The sequence below is a fragment of the Haliotis asinina genome, chromosome 5 (genome assembly GCF_037392515.1).
Source record: "Haliotis asinina isolate JCU_RB_2024 chromosome 5, JCU_Hal_asi_v2, whole genome shotgun sequence".
Lineage (NCBI taxonomy): Eukaryota > Metazoa > Mollusca > Gastropoda > Lepetellida > Haliotidae > Haliotis > Haliotis asinina.
Window position 1 is genome coordinate 33,462,062 of NC_090284.1, and position 19,819 is coordinate 33,481,880.

The 19,819-nt window shown below is 40.3% G+C and overlaps 1 protein-coding gene across 2 annotated transcripts in view; it reads right to left on the reverse strand.

Annotated features, from left to right (window-relative positions):
- The window catches only part of LOC137283765 (rab11 family-interacting protein 4-like), a 189,211-nt gene that overhangs the window by 21,065 nt on the left and 148,327 nt on the right, over positions 1-19,819 (reverse strand). For both annotated transcript variants that reach the window (XM_067815440.1, XM_067815441.1), the window contains one exon: positions 18,270-18,413. In XM_067815440.1, the coding sequence (XP_067671541.1) occupies positions 18,270-18,413 (144 nt within the window). The remainder of the gene's footprint in view (positions 1-18,269; positions 18,414-19,819) is intronic.

Genomic DNA, 19,819 nt, shown 5'->3' on the forward strand with positions numbered 1-19,819 from the left:
AACGGAGAGTATGTCCAGTTCACTTGCAACAACTGCATATTGCAATAGAGTGTTGTTGACATTTACAACATTCACAAGTTGTTCATAGGATGTCTCTTCAATAGCATGGGGAGTAGATGTGCAGTTGTTGCTGATACCAAAGGAAGTCACACCTGTTATTGACTTTAACATTTGTTTCTGTAAAAGTGAAAATTCCTTCATGCAGTGTGAAAGTAAATGCTTTCTTTCGAGATATTGTAGTCGTTTGTGAAAGTAAAGTTTGTAGTTTGTCATCATTTCACACTAATCATGTTTCTTTTGGTGGTGAAATATATATGACAGAGTCATCTGAAGATGACATATCCCCCCACCTCCCCCACATATTTGAAAGGACAAATCATCTGACAGTTACTTGATGTTATTTTAGATTAAGTTTGAATCGTTTCCATGGAAGTCATGAAAAATATAAATGCTATATATCTGTCAATAGCAATAGGCACCACTTCAAGATCTGTCTCATAGTATCTGGTAAAATATCAAATAGTTTTCTAGATGTGCTCTGGAAACGAAGCCCTTCCCTCGATTTTGAGACTAAGTTTGAGACGTTTCCATGGAAACCTAGAAAATTATAAATAACAAAACCCTGAAAATAGAAAAGACACCACTTTGGGGTCTGCCACACGTATCTACCAAGTTTTGCAGAAAAATATTGAACGTTTTTTGAGTTCTGCTCTGAAAACAAAGCCCATCCCAGTATTAGACTAACATCCAAATGTTCCATGGACAAACAATAAAAAAATAAAAATAAAAAAAAATGCCAAAACTCGGTAATTAGCAAAAGGGTGAACTATAGGTTGAGATTATTATATCTATCAAGTTTGGTCTAAATATATTGAATGGTTTCTGAGTTACGCTCCGGAAACAAAATGATTATGGATGGACTGACAGACGAACGGACAAACAACGCGTCGACTATATCCCCCCGGAATGTAATGTGGGGGATAATAAAACTGCAACCACATTCTCTTTACATTATGTCTTAATTTAAGGAACTACTTTCAAAGGATAGCCCTTATAGCACATGGATTTGAACCTGTTGAACAAACTATATCCCTAATGGCTGTTACCAACCCTATAAGCCCCCTTTTATAAGTGCTTTCTGAACAGATGATGATTTCAGTGCAAGGATTTTGAGAGAATTTAGAGCACAATCAAATGAACAACAGTGGATGAATAGCAGTCTATTTGATATCCAAGTTTACCCTTTTTTTCATCCGATAATTCTTTCTGTTCATAATTTTGTATTGTGTGGACAAAAAACAAATTAATTATCACATCATTTGTCAAACTACTCTTTTCATGTGAACATATGTTAAGACTCAAAACAGAGAGAGAGAGAGAGAGAGAAGGAGGGATGGAGGGAGGGAGAGAGAGAGAGAGAGAGAGAGAGAGAGAGAGAGAGAGAGATGTGCTTCAGATTTGGTAATGACCTCCATTTTTGCCATAAAACAGGCCTTATATGTTTAAACTTTCCAGTGATGGTTTGTCTCTCTTTGAAAGCTTCACAGAAAGAGCATTCTATATTGTATGTCAACAGCTATGATATGTTGACACCAGAGGGTGCTTCCAGAAACTTTAATTACTATAAATCTCATAAAGGATGCATTGTTCTTAAAGTATCTGTACAAACATTTATATTTTCTTATGGCTCCAACCATTAACAACTAAACACAGTCATATATGAAGACGTTTTCACAGATCATGTCATCCTGACAAGTTAACAATGTGTACAAACCTTGAACAAGTTTCTCCATTCATCCATATACATCTTTGTGTGCAGTAAAGGAAAAGGCAATATATAGTTAAGCAGAAATTGGCAGTCAATGAACACAATAAACAATGTCTTTCACAATGAAATTCTGCAGTTTGGAAATAAACTGGCTTTGGCAGCAAACATAAATGTAAGACAAAATAACTAATGTTCTTCATAAGATGACATAAAACTTGAGTGTTGATAATGAGATGAGCAAGCTCATTTGTCTTCCTGTAGTATCTTCTAAGGTATCTAAACATTGAAACAATCAAATGATGAGTCAGTTTTCCAGTGTGAAGTTTACACTACATGTATACTTTCTTTGCCGTATACTTGACAAGAGTCATCAGAAGATGACATATTCCCTTGGCCCCCAACATTTTTGAAAGGACAAATCATCTGACAGTTACTTGATGTTTTCTTAGATTAAGTTTGAATCGTTTCCATGGAAGTCATGAAATATATAAATGCCATATATCTGTAAACAGCAAAAGGCACCACTTCAAGATCTGTCTCATATTTCTGCCAAGATCTGTTGAAAGATATCAAATGGTTTTCTCAGGAAATGAAGCCCATCCCTCCATTTCCAGACTAAGTCAGAATTGTTTCCATGGAAACCAGGAAAAATAAAAATGCCAAAACAATGTAAATAGCAAAAAGCACCACTTTGTGGTCTGCCTCAAATATCTGCCAAGTTTTGCGGTAAGATATTGAACAGTTTTCGAGTTGTGCTCTGGAAACGAAGCCTTTCCCTCCATTTTGAGACTTAAGTCAGAATTGTTTCCATGCAAACTGGGAAAATTATAAATCACAAAAATCTGTAAATAGCAAAAGGCACCACTTTGGGGTCTGCCACACATATCTGCCAAGTTTTGCAGAAAAATATTGAACAGATTTTGAGTTCTGCTCCTAAAAATGCCAAAACTCTGTAAACAGCAAAAGGCACAACTACAGGTTGAGATTACTATATATATCAAGTTTGGTCTAAAAATATTGAGTTATACTTCGGAAACAAAATGATTACGGACAGATGGACGGACAGACAGACGAGGCGTCGACTATATATAAAAAGTAAAAACTGCCAAAAATCTGTAAATAGCAAAAGGCACAACCAGAGGTTCAGTTTATTATATCTACCAATTGTGGTTCAGAAATATTAAATGGTTTTGAGTTATGCTCCGGAAACAAAATGATTATGGACAGATGGATGGACAGACAAGGCATCAACTATACCTCCCAACATTACATGCTGGGGGTATAACAAATCTATAAGGGAGACTCCCAGGGCCTACATATAATGATCAGAAGCTAAGCGAATCAGGGATCTTGTGATCATTCATTGTTTGCTTCGATATTTGGGGATAACTCCTCTATTCGGATTAAAACTTTGCAAACTTGTAGTATAGGTTGTTTGTTTTGTAAACTGGACATAGTCCCTCCAACTTACATTCAGACTATTAACTGTGGAACTCAAAAGATATTCTCAAAGATATTCTCAACCATTTTACTGAGCATGATTAAGTCATGGAATTTAATACTGATGGAGCTGTTAACGCTATTCTGGTGTAACTGCTTCCACTTACTATCACAAGTATTATATAACTTGACTTTCAGTGGCAGTTCATTTGTTTGCCTATTATTCAATTATTTGTCTATTATTTTTCCTCAGTATTATTGTTTGTTTTCATACTATTTCAATTATGCATTCAGCTTTCGGAACAATGTACTGGTGTAGCATTTATGTAAGCCACTAAATCCAGGCTTCTGCTTTGATGAAATAAACCTATGTTAAAACCAAGAGCTGCATAGATCTGTGAATGGCAGATCCCCTACAGTGTTTACAAAGTCCATATCGCTTATGCTGCCCACTGTTCAAAATATTATACAGCACAATAACTTCTTAATTCACTTCATATGCAGTTTATATGGTAAATCATATAAGGGTTTTGCACTATTTTTGGGTTCCAGCAAGTAGCTGTTACCCCCTACTTTGGGTAGGCTTACTAGGATTGGTGTTACAACTTTGAATTAATGACAAATTAACCTTCATTAGTCTCAGGTAGCTGTGACCCACTTTTTCACCTGTTCAACAGGTAGCTACCGTCCCGGATTGCATGTGTGTCCCGCGCATGGGCTGGAGTGAGCGGGAGTCACGCACTGATGAACCCTTTGGTCCCAGAGCTAACGACTTCACGGACACTTCGGGTTCGTGTCACACTCCGTGTACCAAACCCTCCGTGTACCGAACTTTCAGGTACCAAACCCTCCGTGTACCGAACTTTCAGGTACCAAACCCTCCTGATTTACCCTCTGGTGTGTGGACGAATCCTTCGGGGTATTAAGGGTCCGCACTCGTATGGGTATTTGCACCACGGATGTCCGCAGTTCAGCCTATTATGGATTGGGTATACACCCCCTACTGTGGGAGATGCAGTACTCGTAAGAGTCAGAAAGACCCTCATGCGGTCTGCAGGGGGTGCAAACCAACGTGTGCACCTGATTCCCATTGTTCGGAATGTAAGGATCTATCTGACTCGGAATTCAAGGCCTACTTGGCCGCCATCTGGAGATCCAAACAGGAATCTCGGAGGAAAAAAGCCCTCTGCTTCGGCTACCTCCCCAGCTTCCTCCACCTCCTCAAGGGTTTCTCACTTTCCATCTCCTCATACTCCCCTCTCCCTTCTGGCCTCGGCAGGTGAGGACGAGATATTATTATAATTTATACGGTGTTATTCGAGAGCGGTCGAAGGAGTTCAACCTTGAAAGTGAGCAGGAAGCACTTACGGATCCTCTGGTCCAAATGACGTCCTTTTGGACGAGCAGTTTGCAAGTTTGGGCCCCTTCTCGTGCATGGGGGGCTTCCTCCAGCATCTCCCCCTCAACTTCTCCGGACAGAAGGAGGAGGAAAAAGAGATCCAAAAGGAGGAGAATGAAGTTTCTCTGACTGCTAGGGTACTTGACTCAGTGAAGACACTTGTCTCGAGCCTTCTAGACCAGTGTCTGGGCCCTCCGAAACCTCCACCGAGGTCCCTTTCCCCCTGTACGGGAATCTTCCTATTCACCCTGGAGGGTGGTACTTTTGGCTTCCCCCATGACAGTCTAACCCTCCGGATGAGGTGGATATATATATAACCCTCCCCTCATTCTCCACCTACAGGAGATCCGGTAGCTCATCTGGTGGCTGTGGCTAAATTTTCGGGGGTACCTCTAGTAGAACTTGAGGACCACCCATCCACTGCTAAGAAGGCTGGGTGGCTTCCTTATATGGCGAGGATTCCCTCAGTTCCCCTCAGAAGGCCCTCCCACCCCACTGTCACCTTCAGGAGGCAGGAAGTGACTTTCAATCGGAGGTGGCAGCAGTGGGACCTGGTCATCTCCGTCTTCCGTTAGTTCTTACGGACAGGCAACATCCTCTTGGCTAACTCCCTAATACCACTAGACCCCCGACGTTGGACCAGGTTGCTTCCAGGTTTCTGATGCACACTTGTCACACCTTGACAAGGAGGCTCTGTCTATCTTAGGTTCGGCCAATTACTTAGCCTGCGCCTGTCAGGCCATCGCAAGTTTTTCCAAGGAAGCAGGCATGGAAGACAGTGCAGAGTCTCTATACCGTGCATTCGGATCCGTGGCCGGAGGCATAGCAGGTATCATCAGGGTATTCTCTGCACCACATCTCCGCCTCCATGGGAACTCTCTTTGTGGGAGAGATTCCGGAGGCCCTTCGTTCGAGGCATGAGTATCAGCAACAGGAGCTGACTAAGAGACTTGCCTTAACCAGAGGGAGAAGTCGTTTGCACCCATGGAAGTGGTCCAACCGAACCCCCCAAAAGACGGAGTCTACTCCCAAAATACAGACAGGACAAGTGTCCTTTCAGAAAGGGGGAGAGAAGGAAGGCCGCAGGGGTTCCATCCCTTCCAACACTTCTGGGAAGAAACTTGGTGGGTCCAAGCGCGGAGGCAAACCTCCCTGAATCCCAATTGACGGGTGGGTCCAGTCCTCCCCCCTCCGATAGTAGATCCTTCCATAAGGCCTGTAGGGGGTAGTCTCTCGAAATATGTACCTAACTGGGTTCAGCTCGGACTAGACAAGTTCGCATATCAGATTCTGGAGTCAGGCTTCCACATCCCTGTCTCCTCCCCTCCACCTATCACCTGCCATGCGGTCGAAAGGCTTCCCATTCTGGACAGGTTCAAGTTGATATTGGAACAGGTGGAAACTCTCATTGCCAAGGAGGCAGTTATTACTCTCCGGATTTATCAGGCTGCAAAAGAACTCGGGGAAAATGGCGGCTGACTCACGATTTGAGTTCAACTCCTCCTTCCTCGTACAGCTGCCATATTTTCGACTCTTGATGCTAAGATCAGTCATGCGGTTGTTGGAGCCCTCGGACTACATGATATCCCTCGACCTTCAGGATGCGTACCTGCACATCCCCATCTATACACACGATTGTAGGTACCTCCGTGCCATCATGGGAGGTCGCCACTTTCAGTAGAAGGTCCTTCCGTTCAGGCTGTTCACATGAGTAACTCAACCCATTGTCCACTTTCTTCATGAACACAGGGTCCCGTTGGTGATGTATCTAGATGATGACTTTGATCACAACTATTCACTGGCCTTTGTAATTCTTCTGCTACGGCAGTTAGGATGGTTTGTAAACTTGGACAAGTTGGACCTAGTGCCGGCGAAATCTCGACAGTTTTTCGGGGCCATCCTAGACACAGCTCGGTTCAAAGCCTTCGTGCCACATGAGAGAATGACAACACTCCGGTCTCTGATGAACCAGGTTGTGAACGGACCTCTGTCCCTCTGTCTGTAGCAGAAGCTACTGGGTCTTCTGATGTCAACACAAGACCTAACGGTCAGACGGCGACTCGTCCTCCGACCTCTTCAGGTCTTCTTGAACCATCACATCAGGCTGGTGCACTGCACCCATCAGACTTCCTGATCATCTTCTCCACTTCCTCAAATGTTGGAAGAAGACGAGAATGTGTTCTGGCGTGTCCCCCTCCGTCCTCCAACCCCGTCACTCAATCTCTTTGTGGACACCTCCACTCAGGGGTGGGGAGCACACATGGGGACTGAACAAATATTATGGGTATGGAGTTCCTCCTCCCTCCGGTCTCGACACATAAACCTCCTGGAATTGGATGCAGTACGGCTAGCAATCCTCAATTTGAGGGAAGCTCTCAGGGAGCAAGTGGCATTGGTTCACATGGACAGCTTGGTGGCGGCCTGGGCGATCAACCGCCAGGGCTCGACCAGAGCGGATCCTCTTCTCCAGTTAACACTACAACTGTTTGAACTGACGGACAGCTTGTGGTTGACCATTTGGGAGGTGCACATCCCAGGGGCCAAGAACATCTCTCGTCTGGACAGCCCCCCCTCCACGGAGTGGCAACTGCACCCTCGGACCTTCCAAACGCTGTACCTTTAGTTCGGCAGGCCACTGGTGTGCCTGAATGCCACCAAACTCAACCACCAACTGCCCACGTATGTGTCCCCTGTACCAGACCCAGAGGCCTGGGCCTTAGACACTCCGTCCTTAAGACTGGGAAGGGATGGACGCCTACCTTTTCCCTCCCCCAACGATACTAATAATCAAACTACAAGAGATGCAGAATCTCAAGCTTCTTCTAGTAGCCCCCAAGAGGCCGGCTTGGACTTGGTGTGTACCCCTTTGCAAACTTTGCAATCAGGAGCCTGTACAGATACCTCTCCGGAGGGATCTTCTCCTAAGTCGGCCAAGCAGATGGATACTGAGAACCCTCAGGTATTCAATTTGGTTAGTATACAAAGGAGTCTGAGGAGGAGTGGGTACTCCAACTGGATCACTTCTGCCATAGCAGAGGGTGACAACTAGGAAACTGTATGATTTCCAGTGGGAAGCGTTTGTTTCCTTTTCCGAGGATCAGGGGTTTTGTGCTGACACTGCTTCCCTTCCCCAGATGGTGGACTATCTGGTCCACCTACGAACTGCAAGAGGCCTCAAGGCCTCTTCCATCAACACCAACCTGGCGGTCATCATGTCTCAAGGGTACTCAAGGAGCTCATCAAGAGCTTCAGGCAGGCAGATGGCAGATGCAAACCCAGAGCCCCTGAGTGGGACCTGAGCATAGTCCTGACCCATCTTAAGTCGGACTTTTATGAGCCCCTAGAGGAAGCCCCCATCCTTAGGCTGATGGTCAAGACGACCTTTCTGGTAGCTATGGACTTCAGCCGCTAGGATCAGCGAGATCCACGCACTTCATGTAGACCTCTTGAGATTCAAACTGGAGAATGGTGCATCGGCTATTCTAGGGCTCGATCCCTCTTTCGTGTGTAAAAATCAAGAGGCGGACGAATCCAGCCGCACTTTCCACATCCCCTTTTCAACTCCACTGGTGAACCCAAATGAGGATGGAGTGCTTGCATTGTGTCCGGTCAGGGCGCTGCAGAAATACAAGGACCAAACCCGCACCCTGAGATTGGGCCGCCGCAGGTTGTTTCTTTCTCATTCCCAATGGAGCACAAGGGAAACTGACGAAAGGGCACTGAGAGTTTACCTCTGCTCAGCGGTGATAGAAGCCAGCAAGGCTGCTGACCTCCCAGCACCCGCGAAAACCAACCCACACACAATCAGGCGGCATCTGCTACTTTGGCATACCACAGCAATATTGCTGTGACGGACATCAGTCTGTCTCATCAGAACGACTTACACTACTACAGGTTGAGAGACGATCTGGGTCTTAACCCCCTCTAGCCCTCCTCCTACTGTGTGATCCTGGGCATTTGTTGGCTTTCAACTATGATAAGTATGTAAAAACCTGGACATTTTTTATTAAATATTATTTTTTATACTTACCTGGTTGAAAGCCAACAAGTCGCTATTTCCCTCCCTCTTCCCTCTCAGGGGGGTGGCCTCTGTTGCCGCCAGGGAATGACGTGTGAAGGGGTCACATGACCTGTGGGGGTCGAGACCCAGCTGCATACGGGGCTGTCTCTCTTCTCTGTGGTATAAGTAGAGACATGGAGCGCATCGGAGAGTGCTAGGGCAATTGTTGGGTTTCAACCAGGTAAGTATAAAAAATAATGTTTAATCAAAGATGTCCAATAGATATTGTATGAACCTGGTACAGCTATGATTGTTTATGTGTTGGTGGAACAGTCTGCCTGATTGAGTGGAAAGAGCTAATAATTAAAAACCACCCGACTGGAACAGGTTGGGTATTGAATAGGTAGTCAAACTGGGAGTAGTCATAATGGGAATGAACCCTTGTTTTCAAAGTATACTTTCATAGTAACACATGCTATATTTGGTATTACAATTTTATTAGTCTGACATCTGCTAGTCTTTGGCATGATTTATTTTGCTGTGGATTTATGTGTCTTGCCAAATACATCCTACAAATGTGTACCTCAAATGATTATATCATTAGTTCTAGTTGACCAGATTTTGTTGCACCACAGCTTATGACACTTGTATCTATTCTAGAAGTGTGCAAATAAACTAAGAGAGGATTTAACCATTGCGTGTGTTGCGATGCTAAAACGATACTTTGAAAGTTCTGTTCAGATGTTTTATGACTTGTAGAAAAACAGATTATTACAAATGAACATCATCAATCTGTGATGATATATGCTGAAATTTACATTCTAAAGAGGTAATATTTGGTTTATGTGACATAATTTTTACTAATAATTTACTCAATTTCCACATACTGATAAAATAAAAATTAATCAGAGCAAATACAGTGTCTTATCAACTTTGCTGCAATGTATTTTGTGTAAAAATATGATGATGTATATTATGTGGCTTTCAATACCATTCAACCTCACATATTCAAGAAGCTAAGTGATCTGGATATATGTCCACAACTCATAAGTTGGACAGCATCTCTTCTACTGCATAGAGGACAACATGTGAACTGAACCCAACTATGATAGCGTGAAATCAGCAGATGATACAGCCATAGGCAGCCTGCTTTTTGACAACAAACAGAAGTGTCAGGATTTACAGAGTGGTGCAGCAATAACTTCCTTAGAATATCTGAAGAAGATTAATAAACTTATTATTGACTTTTGAAGGAAAAAAATTGACCACTACACCCTTTATCATCATTGATCAACCAGTACCTGGGGACAATAATTGATGGCAAACTGACTTTCACTCAAAATGCCAATGACGTCTATTACATATACCAGTCGTACAAAAGCTACACTCATTCCACTTTTTTGTCTTTATCTTATTTAAATCATGTATATAGTATATTTTAACTTGTAGTGCTGGTATGGACATCTGTCACATTTTAACAAATGAAATAGTACTGTTAGAGCTGCAGAAAAAAATGCTTGTTTTAATTTTGATAGTTTGGACACACTGGACACGTGCTGTGTTTTAAATCTTTCTTCCGAGCTCTTCCAGTTAGCGTAGCCATTTTCAGCAAATCTTAATGATACTCTCTTAGCATTTTTATTGTTAGATATTAGTCTTATGAATAATATACTTTTTGTTTTTTTCTTCACTATGCATATGATGTCATTGTTATTGGCTCATCTCATTTATGTTGCATTCCTATGTTTTAACTCTGATGGACACAAAATTACCTTTGGGACAATAAAGCACTATCTTACCTTATCTTATCTTTTGTTGTTCCATAATATTCTATAAAGTAATTAACAGATTCTCATCCATTCTTTTATAAAACCCAGTTGGACAAAGACATTTGATATAGTGTACATGTTGCTTATAGCTGTTATTAAGGAATACAATCAAAATTTATTTCTGTCATTACTGTTTACATTAATTTCAGTTTACTCATGTGTGAAGTGACTGCACCAGTTCACTGTCATTCATAGCGAAAACAGTCAGTTACCATATTGGGCCCTTTGAAACTTAAGTAGATTGCATAGTTTTGGGATCAGAAATCAGAAAACTAGTGGTAACCCATTATCAATTATAATAAAGATGAATACATTTTTAGCTGTGTTTTCCCCACCTTTTCTCCAATTCATGTTTTCTAAAACCAATACCATCATGCTAGGAAATGCATACATACAAGAAAGACAAAGGAATTGTAATTAAACAATTAAAGCACTTCCAATTTCACAATGCTTACTGTCATCTTTTCATTACTTATTTAATTCTATATCATTAAATATAAAATCACATGCAAAAGTAATGCATGTCAAGCATAGAGAATATATGTATGTATATTTTGACATTAGATAGACAAAAACTGATTGAAGACATTTCATTGGCAACAAAGACTGATGACATCATTAAGTTTTCAAATGGTAAAGGGGTTGACAAGAACAGATGCCGTTCTTGTCAAGGCGTGGTGATCCTTTGGTGACTGCTCTCATATTGTGGTAATGTTTACGTTCAAATGACGAGCAACATCATAGACACGTTCCAGCTTCCAAACGTCTGACAGACTGGTTTCTTTCAATTTGTATTAAGTGTGGCATTGTTGAGTGAGTGAGTGAGTTTAGTTTTACGCCACACTCAGTAATATTCCAGTTATATGGCTGTAGCTGAAAGTGCCAAATATATGTTTATTTCTTCACGTAACCTTTTACAAGTGAAAGTATCTTAAAAAGTGGCAAATACAGTCAAGTCTTGCTAATCCGACATCGTCCGTTGAACAACAAATTGACGGACTAACGAGGATGTCAAATTATCGAATTTAGAGTGCAGATCACATTCATGGTCACATGTTAATATTCTGAATCATTTCAAAACCAATCCCTATTTTCATTTCACATTTACAAAACCTACATCACTGCTTGCATTTAAAAATAGGTCTAGAAAATAAAATGACAAAATGACTGCTCCCCCAGCAAGTTTTATATAGACTTGACTTCCTGTTTTATGGCAGTTATATGATGTTCGTTACATGGCAGAATTTGTGTTCATAATCCTCATTGCTCCTCATGTATCGGAACTCCATATTGTCAGATTAATGAGACCAAATCACATTTATTCATTTTGTTACTATCAAAAGCGACGGAAAAAGTCCATTACTACCGTCAGATGGACGTCAGATTGTATTCTACCGAATGCTTTAAGTTTTGTGGGTTTGAATGGCTTCATATGTGATATTTTGAAGGAAATAAGGGGCATCAAATAGACCATTGTTTTGTTTGGACTTAAAAGTATAGCTTCTGGCTCTGAGTGACCATTTCATAATCCACATTGTTTTGTTCTTTTTGTTTCTATCACAATGGGACACATTATATAATTTATATCATAACAGTCTTATAAATTTGGGGGAGTGTATGACAACATTCAAGTGAAGGATCTGAAGCTACTGGTGAACATGTGAGATTTGAAGCTAAAATAGTTCACCTAAATCATGATTGTGTTTCAGTTTGTAATAGTTCATGTTAACCATGTATATATTGTAGTTGAAACTGAATGAATCACTGACAGAAACAATAATTACATACTACACTGAAATGCATTCTGTTGAAGCAAACAATATTGACCATGAAAATCATGCTATACAATTACCTTTTCACAAAACTGTCTTGCAACACTTCAACTAAACATTTCTCATTGTTCTTTTAATCTGTCAACCACTGGCAAACAGCCATAAACGATGGGGATGGGGAGACTGAAAGCATTACAGCAATGAAGAAAATGATCTCGCACACACTGTGAGAGCTATTATGAATTTATGAAGTATGCACTTGGACAGAAAACTTCAAGTCAGTATATCACAATATGTATTGCAATATCTCTAAAATTATTGTAATTTATATCGCAATATGAGAATCTGTGAATTATCCAGCCCTACTTGAAGATGCAGTGGCCAGTGCTGAATTTCAAGGTAACTTCATCTCTTACAGTTGATATGAACTGATATGTCCAACACCTGGGGGCCAGTTAAATCCTGCATGGAGATGTGTGCTCAAAGCAGCAACATCCATTTCAATGAGTTTGAGTTTACTGATACTCTGCTCTCTTGGTCAAGATGCCATGATACCAGTCTTTTGGAGGATATACTAACCATAACTTGAAACCTGAATAGTGTGGAATTTCACTCCTTAATATTTCCATCTATTAGTGAAGCTGCACAACCACCATAAGCTCAATGGATAAGGATGATGATGATCAGCATAATCACTTGCAAGGTTCATGGTGTCCTTAAAAGTGTAACAAGACCCAATTTTCCCCTTAACACACATATGACAGGCCCAGAATTATTCCTGTGTTGTAAATAAGGGCATCGGTCCTTACTTTAATGTACAGAAGCTGACATTTCCTTGAGACGGTCCTCTGGTATTGAAACTGGGACCATGCATCCACCTGCAGCCCACTTTGCCAATATATATTCTTGAAATACAAGTTTAGAATCATAGATCTATTAAATGTCTATGAATGGTTATACATTGCTATAAGAACATGAAATATGTCTTTAAACCATCGTAATGAATAGAACAAAGTTACAAGACCTGAAAACTGTTGTCACACTCCTTTCAACAACACAGCACCAGGTAAAACTAGTCATGTGATGTACAGTTGTGCCCCGTTTATACGAACCTTCTGAAAGGAAATTCCTTAAAACATTGTTAAATTACTCACCTATCCGGAAATCAGGTTTCCGTAACCGTATGGTCATGTACACATACAAAGCACTAAATTATGTGTTTTTTTTGTCTTGTATATCCGGATGGTTGAGCACCTGTATGTTTAAACACATGATTACCGAAGGCATTGTGTGCCGTAAAAAAGAAGTCAGCAGTCTCTGAAGCGTGAGAAGATTCATTACCTCTGAGTAGCAAGGTGACACCGAGTTAATTTTGAGGCGTGTCAATTTGTGGGTCACTGCAATTAATTAACATGGATGATCAAGCAAGCCTTTCTAGCTGTAAAAGAAAAGACAAATGCTAACTGTTTTCGTCATGTGGATATTATCCAATTAAATGAGGACCCACAAGAAGACACAGCCTTGTTGGAACTTCACGATGTACTATGATCCTGTACAAAAGTTGCAACTGTGACTGTTACTGCCAATGATCTTGTGAATATCGACAGTGACAAACTGACCGGCGAAAGTCCTCTCGCTTTTCTATACAGCCAGTGCAAATGGCTATGATTGATTTCTTCAAGTGAGCATAACTGCATGAACAGGTATGAGACAATGTTTGCACTGATACTTGTTTATGTGTACAGTAATCAAAAACTAAACCATTACTATACCAGTGTTTGTCAGATACCATTTAGCTTATGACTTGTAACATAAATAGTATCATATGGTCATGAGTACAGTAATCTGTTTCTTACACGCCATAAAATCGAACCATTTTATGATTGAATGGATTCAAATGCCATTTTTACTCATCACAGCTGCGCAATAAGACAAGGCACAATGTTATGAGTGAGCAACGTCACTTAGCTTCCTAGTCACTACTCGACCCAAATGTTTCTGTTTTATTTTGCATCGCTGAGGCAATACTGATAATACAAATAGACAAGATCACTGAAACTGATATTAATTCTTGCAAGCATAAAATTTTTGAGTGTGTGATGTGATCATTATCGTTTGGTGGTTGCCATCATCAAAAGATTGTTTGGGGGTATCTCTGCGCTGGCAACCATAACCAATTTTAAGTTGTGTTTCCTTTGAAATAGCAAAAAATTTAAATTCTGATTTACTTCAAACAGCGAAAGGCACATCTGTAAGAGTTTTTTCTCAGGTAGGGCCCAAAAGCTTGATTTGTGTATTCTCATGGTTGTTTGTTGTTCCTGTTTCCAACTGGCCTCATTCAATAATGTCCTAATGATATTATGCCATTCAATTAGATATTATTGCTAATAGTTAATGTTAATCTGTTGTTTGTCGGAACATGCTATACCTACATACTTCTCATCATATCTTTAAAAAACTGCAAATTATCAAAATTCATCTAAATATTTATGGTAGTTTCCACTATATATACTCTGTTGTTTATCATACAAAACTGTGTTTGACAGGAGATATCACTTGTGTGAGATCAGAGAATATCTCCTAGTTTTGACAGTAGATTTTGTACAATGCCCTGAAAATGCTATGATGTGAAGTTGATGAAACATTGCTATGACATCGCTGCACTGCAAATCTAATGGCAGTACTGTGTTCAGAAATGTACATTTTTCATTGAAAACTAATGAAGAATGATTTTGGATGACAAACAGAATCTCACCCTTCTGTCTACTGATATGAATTATATCAGCACTCATTGAGCCTCAGCTATTTTGTTACTTTATCAACTCGGGTTGATATATTTGATATAATAAGACACCTGGGTGAGATTCTCTATTTAAATCTGATGTAATATTTAGAGAATCTCACCCCAGTGTCTATTATCCTATTATTATTTACAAAGTTTGTTTGTTCACCTCCAGCTAGGAGCAGTCCCATCCCAGTGGTTAAAGTGTTCGCTTGTCATGTCGAAGCCCCGGGTTTGATTCCCTACATGGGTACAATGTACGAGGCCCATTTCTGGTGTCCCCTACCGTGATATTGTTGGAATATTGCAACAAGCAAACATGAGATTGACAAATCGTAAAGAAGAGTCATCAAAAGATGACATATCCCCCCGGTCCCAACATATATGAACGGACAAATCATCTGAAGGTTACCTGATGTGTTTTTAGACTAAGTTTGAATCATTTCCATTGAAATCATGAAAAATATAAATGCTATATATCTGTAAAAGGCACCACTTCAAGATCTGTCTCATATATCTGTCAAGATCTGATGAAAGATATCAAATGGTTTTCGAGTTGTGATCCGGAAATGAAGCCAATCCCTCCATTTTTGAGACTAAGTCCAAATTGTTTCCATGGAAACCGGGAAAAATAGAAATGCCAAAACTTTGTAAATATCAAAAGGCACCATTTTGAAATTGAGTCAGAATCGTTTCTGTGGAAACTGAAAAATGATAAATCACAAAAATCTGTAAATAGCAAAGGGTCTGCCTCACATATCTGGCAAGTTTTGATTAAACATACTGAGTTTTCGAGTTGTGCTTCAGAATCAAAGCCATTCCCTCCCTATTTAGACTAGGTTTGAATCCTTTGCATTGAAAATGGGAAAATAATAAATTACAAAAATCTACAAATAGCAAAAGGCACGACTTCAGGGTCTGCCTCAAATATGTGCCAAGTTCTGCAAACAGACATTAAGAAGTTTTTGAGTTCTGCTCTGGAAACGAAGCCCATCCCTCCAAATCGCTTCAGTGCAACCCAGAAAATGATAAATCACAAAAGCCTGTACATAGGAAAAGCCACCACTCTGGTGTCTGCCACACATATGTATCATGTTTTACTGACAGATATTAAGAAGTTTTTCAGTTATGCTCCGGAAATGAAACACACCTCTCACTTTTGAGACTGAGTCCAAAACACTTCCATGGAAATGGAGAAAATAATAAATCACGGAAACCTGTAAAATAGCAAAAGGCACCACTTTAAGTTCTGACTGATATATCTAGCAAATTTTGCAGAAAAATATTGAACGGTTTTTGAGTTCTGCTCCGGAAACGCTGCCCATCCCTCCATTTTGAGGCTGAGTCCAAAACGTTTCCATGGAACCCAAGAAAACAATAAATCACAAAAACCTGTATATACCAAAAGGCACCACTTTGGGGACTGCCACACATATCTACCAAGTTTTATTGACAGATATTATGAAACGAAACACACCTCTCACTTTTATGACTGAGTCCGAAACATTTCCATCCAACAAAGAAAATAATAAATTACAAAAATCTGTAAGTTTCAAAAGGCACCACTTTAGGTTCTGACTGATGTATGTAACAAGTTTTGCGAAAAATACTGCAAAAGGCACAACTACAGGTTGAGATAATTATATATATCAAGTTTGGTCTACAAATACTGAACATTTTTTGAGTTCTGCTCCGAAACCAAGCCCATCCCTCCATTTTGAGACTAAGTCCGAAACATTTCCATGAAAACTGAGAAACTAACAAATCACAAAAACCTGTAGCAAAAGGCATAGCATATCACCATTTTAGTTGCTGCCTGATATATCAACCAAGTTTTGCAGAAAAATATTGAACGTTTTTGAGTTATGCTCCAGAAACGAAGCCTACCCCACCATTAGACCAACACCAAAATGTTCCATGGAAAAACCCAAAAAATAAAAATGCCCAAAATAGGTTCAGATTACTACATCTATCATATTTTGGTCTAAAAAATGATAACGGATGGACAGACGAGGCGTTGTATTCCCCCCGCATTAAATCAGGGGTGATACAAACACTGAAAAATTAAGCCGGGGGTCAAGGGGGCTGCTTTCCAGCCATTTCCAACAAAATTTGTTCTTTTCAAACGAGTCAATGTCTTTTAGACAATCGTCATTTTCACATCGCTTGATAATGGTGGCCATCTTCCCGCGAAATGCTGTACCACGGACGGAAAGGTACAGTAATTCACTTGTTATACATTACCACTAGAACAGGTTATTGATTGTGCTGTATACTAAGAGCTGGGGTTCAGAAACTCAACACATCATGTAGGTTTCGCTAGTTCGCTCTCCACGTTAGCAATATAAACTCTGCACACTGTTAGAAAACACTTCCGTGTTCCACAAACGGCGCTTCCCTTTCGATATTACACACCCTCACCCTCAAATTTTTATAGCAAATTTACATCGATCTCAGTAATGGTGAAAATGAAACCAAATACATGGAAATCTGCTGATTCACAGAAATTTCTCATGTCTGTAAAAGTGGCATAAAAATACTCACTCATCCCCAATGATACAACATGGTTTTCAGAGTATATCTGACATGTTATGCTGATGGAAAAGACAGGTTTACTCAGCATTTATGCCATTCACCCCTTGGAGGTGTGGTGAGCGGGCTGGCTAAAGCACCAGGCCAGGGATCCAGTGAGGTTGAGGTGTCAGTATCGAACCCACTTGTGACCGGGTGTAAAAACCTTGGAGTCAACTTTGTGTGCAGACTCTTTCCGTGTTGTCACAACCCCTGGTGTACAGTATACATGTACAACCCAGTGCACTTACAAAAACCCATGATTCCGTTGGTATATGACCAGATGGTGGCTACATGAATATGTGCTTACACCTAGTTGCTGGTACAGCAACATGCAGTAAACTGGGACAAAGTACTGTGACTATGTGTCCCAGTCCACCCAGCTGTGAATTGGGTAAATCATTATGATGAGAGAGCCACAATGAACTTGGTGCGCCTAGTGGCTGCAAGAGTTGTATACTCCCCAGGGAGATGAGATTGATAAAAATAGAGATTGTGACACTGAGACGGACATCCAATGATCGAAGGAAACAAATACCAGCGCCTTGAGCAAGCAATAGTTGCCTGGATATGTGCGCTATATAAATATTCTATAAAAAAAAATATAAAATATCCCTTGACATGCATTATGGTGAGGTATGACTGTGTATGTGTGTCCAAATATATGGACATCATTGTGTTCACTTGCTCAGAAAACATTTTCTATACCTCTTTCAGTTTCTGTAATTCAGCTTGCAGATCTTGATAGCGGGCTGGTAGATCCCCCACACTTCCTTTCCGCCCTTGAAATGTTTCCTGCTCTATCTTGTACCTGCGTAAGTCCTCCAGTTCTTTTCCAAGTTCATCCAGGAGCTGGTACAAAGAAACACACAAATTGATCTTTATCAAGCTCTTAATCACTCTCACAGTAACCCATAAGGACAAAATAAACACTAGTCATGAAATCAAAGGTCTCAAACTGCTAACATGGATATGCAGACCATCAGTTATAAAAAAACACATCACATGAAAACAAGAGTCATCAGAAGATGACATATCCCCCCGGCCCCAACACATATTTGAAAGGACAAATCATCCGACAGATACTTATCGTTTTTTTAGACCAAGTCTGAATTGTTTCCATGGAATTCATCAAAAGAATAAATGCCATATATCTGTAATCAGAAAAAGTCACCATTTCAAGATCTGTCTCGTATATCTGCCAAGATCTTTTGAAAGATATGTAATGGTTGTCGAGGAAACGAAGTCAGCAACATGTTCATGGACCCGAGAAAATAATACATAAAAAAAAGGAAATAGCAAAAGGCACCACTTTGGGGTCTGCCACACATCTGCTAAGTTTTACAAACAGATATTAAGAAGTTTTTGAGTTCTGCTCTGGAAATGAAACACACCTCTCACGTTTCAGACTAGGTCTAAAACATTTCCATGGAAAACTAGAAAATAATAAATCACAAAAACCTGTACATAGTAAAAGGCACCACTTTAGGTTCTGATTGATATATCTACCAAGTTTTGCAGAAAAATATTGAATGGCTTTTGTGTTCTGCTCCAGAAACGAAGCCCACCTCACCATAAGACTAACACCAATATGTTCCATGGAAAAACTAAAAAAATAAAAATGCCCAAAATCTGTAAATAGCAAAAGGCACAACCATAGGCTAAGATTACTACATCTATCAAGTTTGGTCTAAAGATAATGAAAGGTTTCTGAGTTACGCTCCAGAAACAAAATGAATACGGACGGACGGACAGACGAGGCATCGACTACATCCCCCAGGCATGTATTGCAAAAACTAACAGTCAGCATGGTTATTATATTTCTTATAAAAATACTGTTGACAAACCAAACCAAATATAACGTAATGATCTGAACAAAGTTTAATCTCATCAAATTGGATGTATATACATGAGGAAGTAAACTAGTCGCCTGACAGCTTCTCTTAAAAAGATGAATTTGACAGAATTTGACCCTGGGATGCCAAACTTATTTCTTGATGCACATTTTCATAATGTCTGCAAAGTGAACACTGTGTAAGAATTGCATCAGCATGGCATTGGACCCATCTATGACTATAAAATCACACAGATATGTTGAATATCAAATTTCCTATCCTCTAGCATTCCTACCTCCTATGTTACAGTATAGGAAAGTTACAAGATCTCAGCCTTATGAGAGCTTTGTGGAACAGGGCCCAGGTTGGAATCCACTGCCTGAGACAGGGTAAGTATATCAATATACAAATTCTTATTAAAAT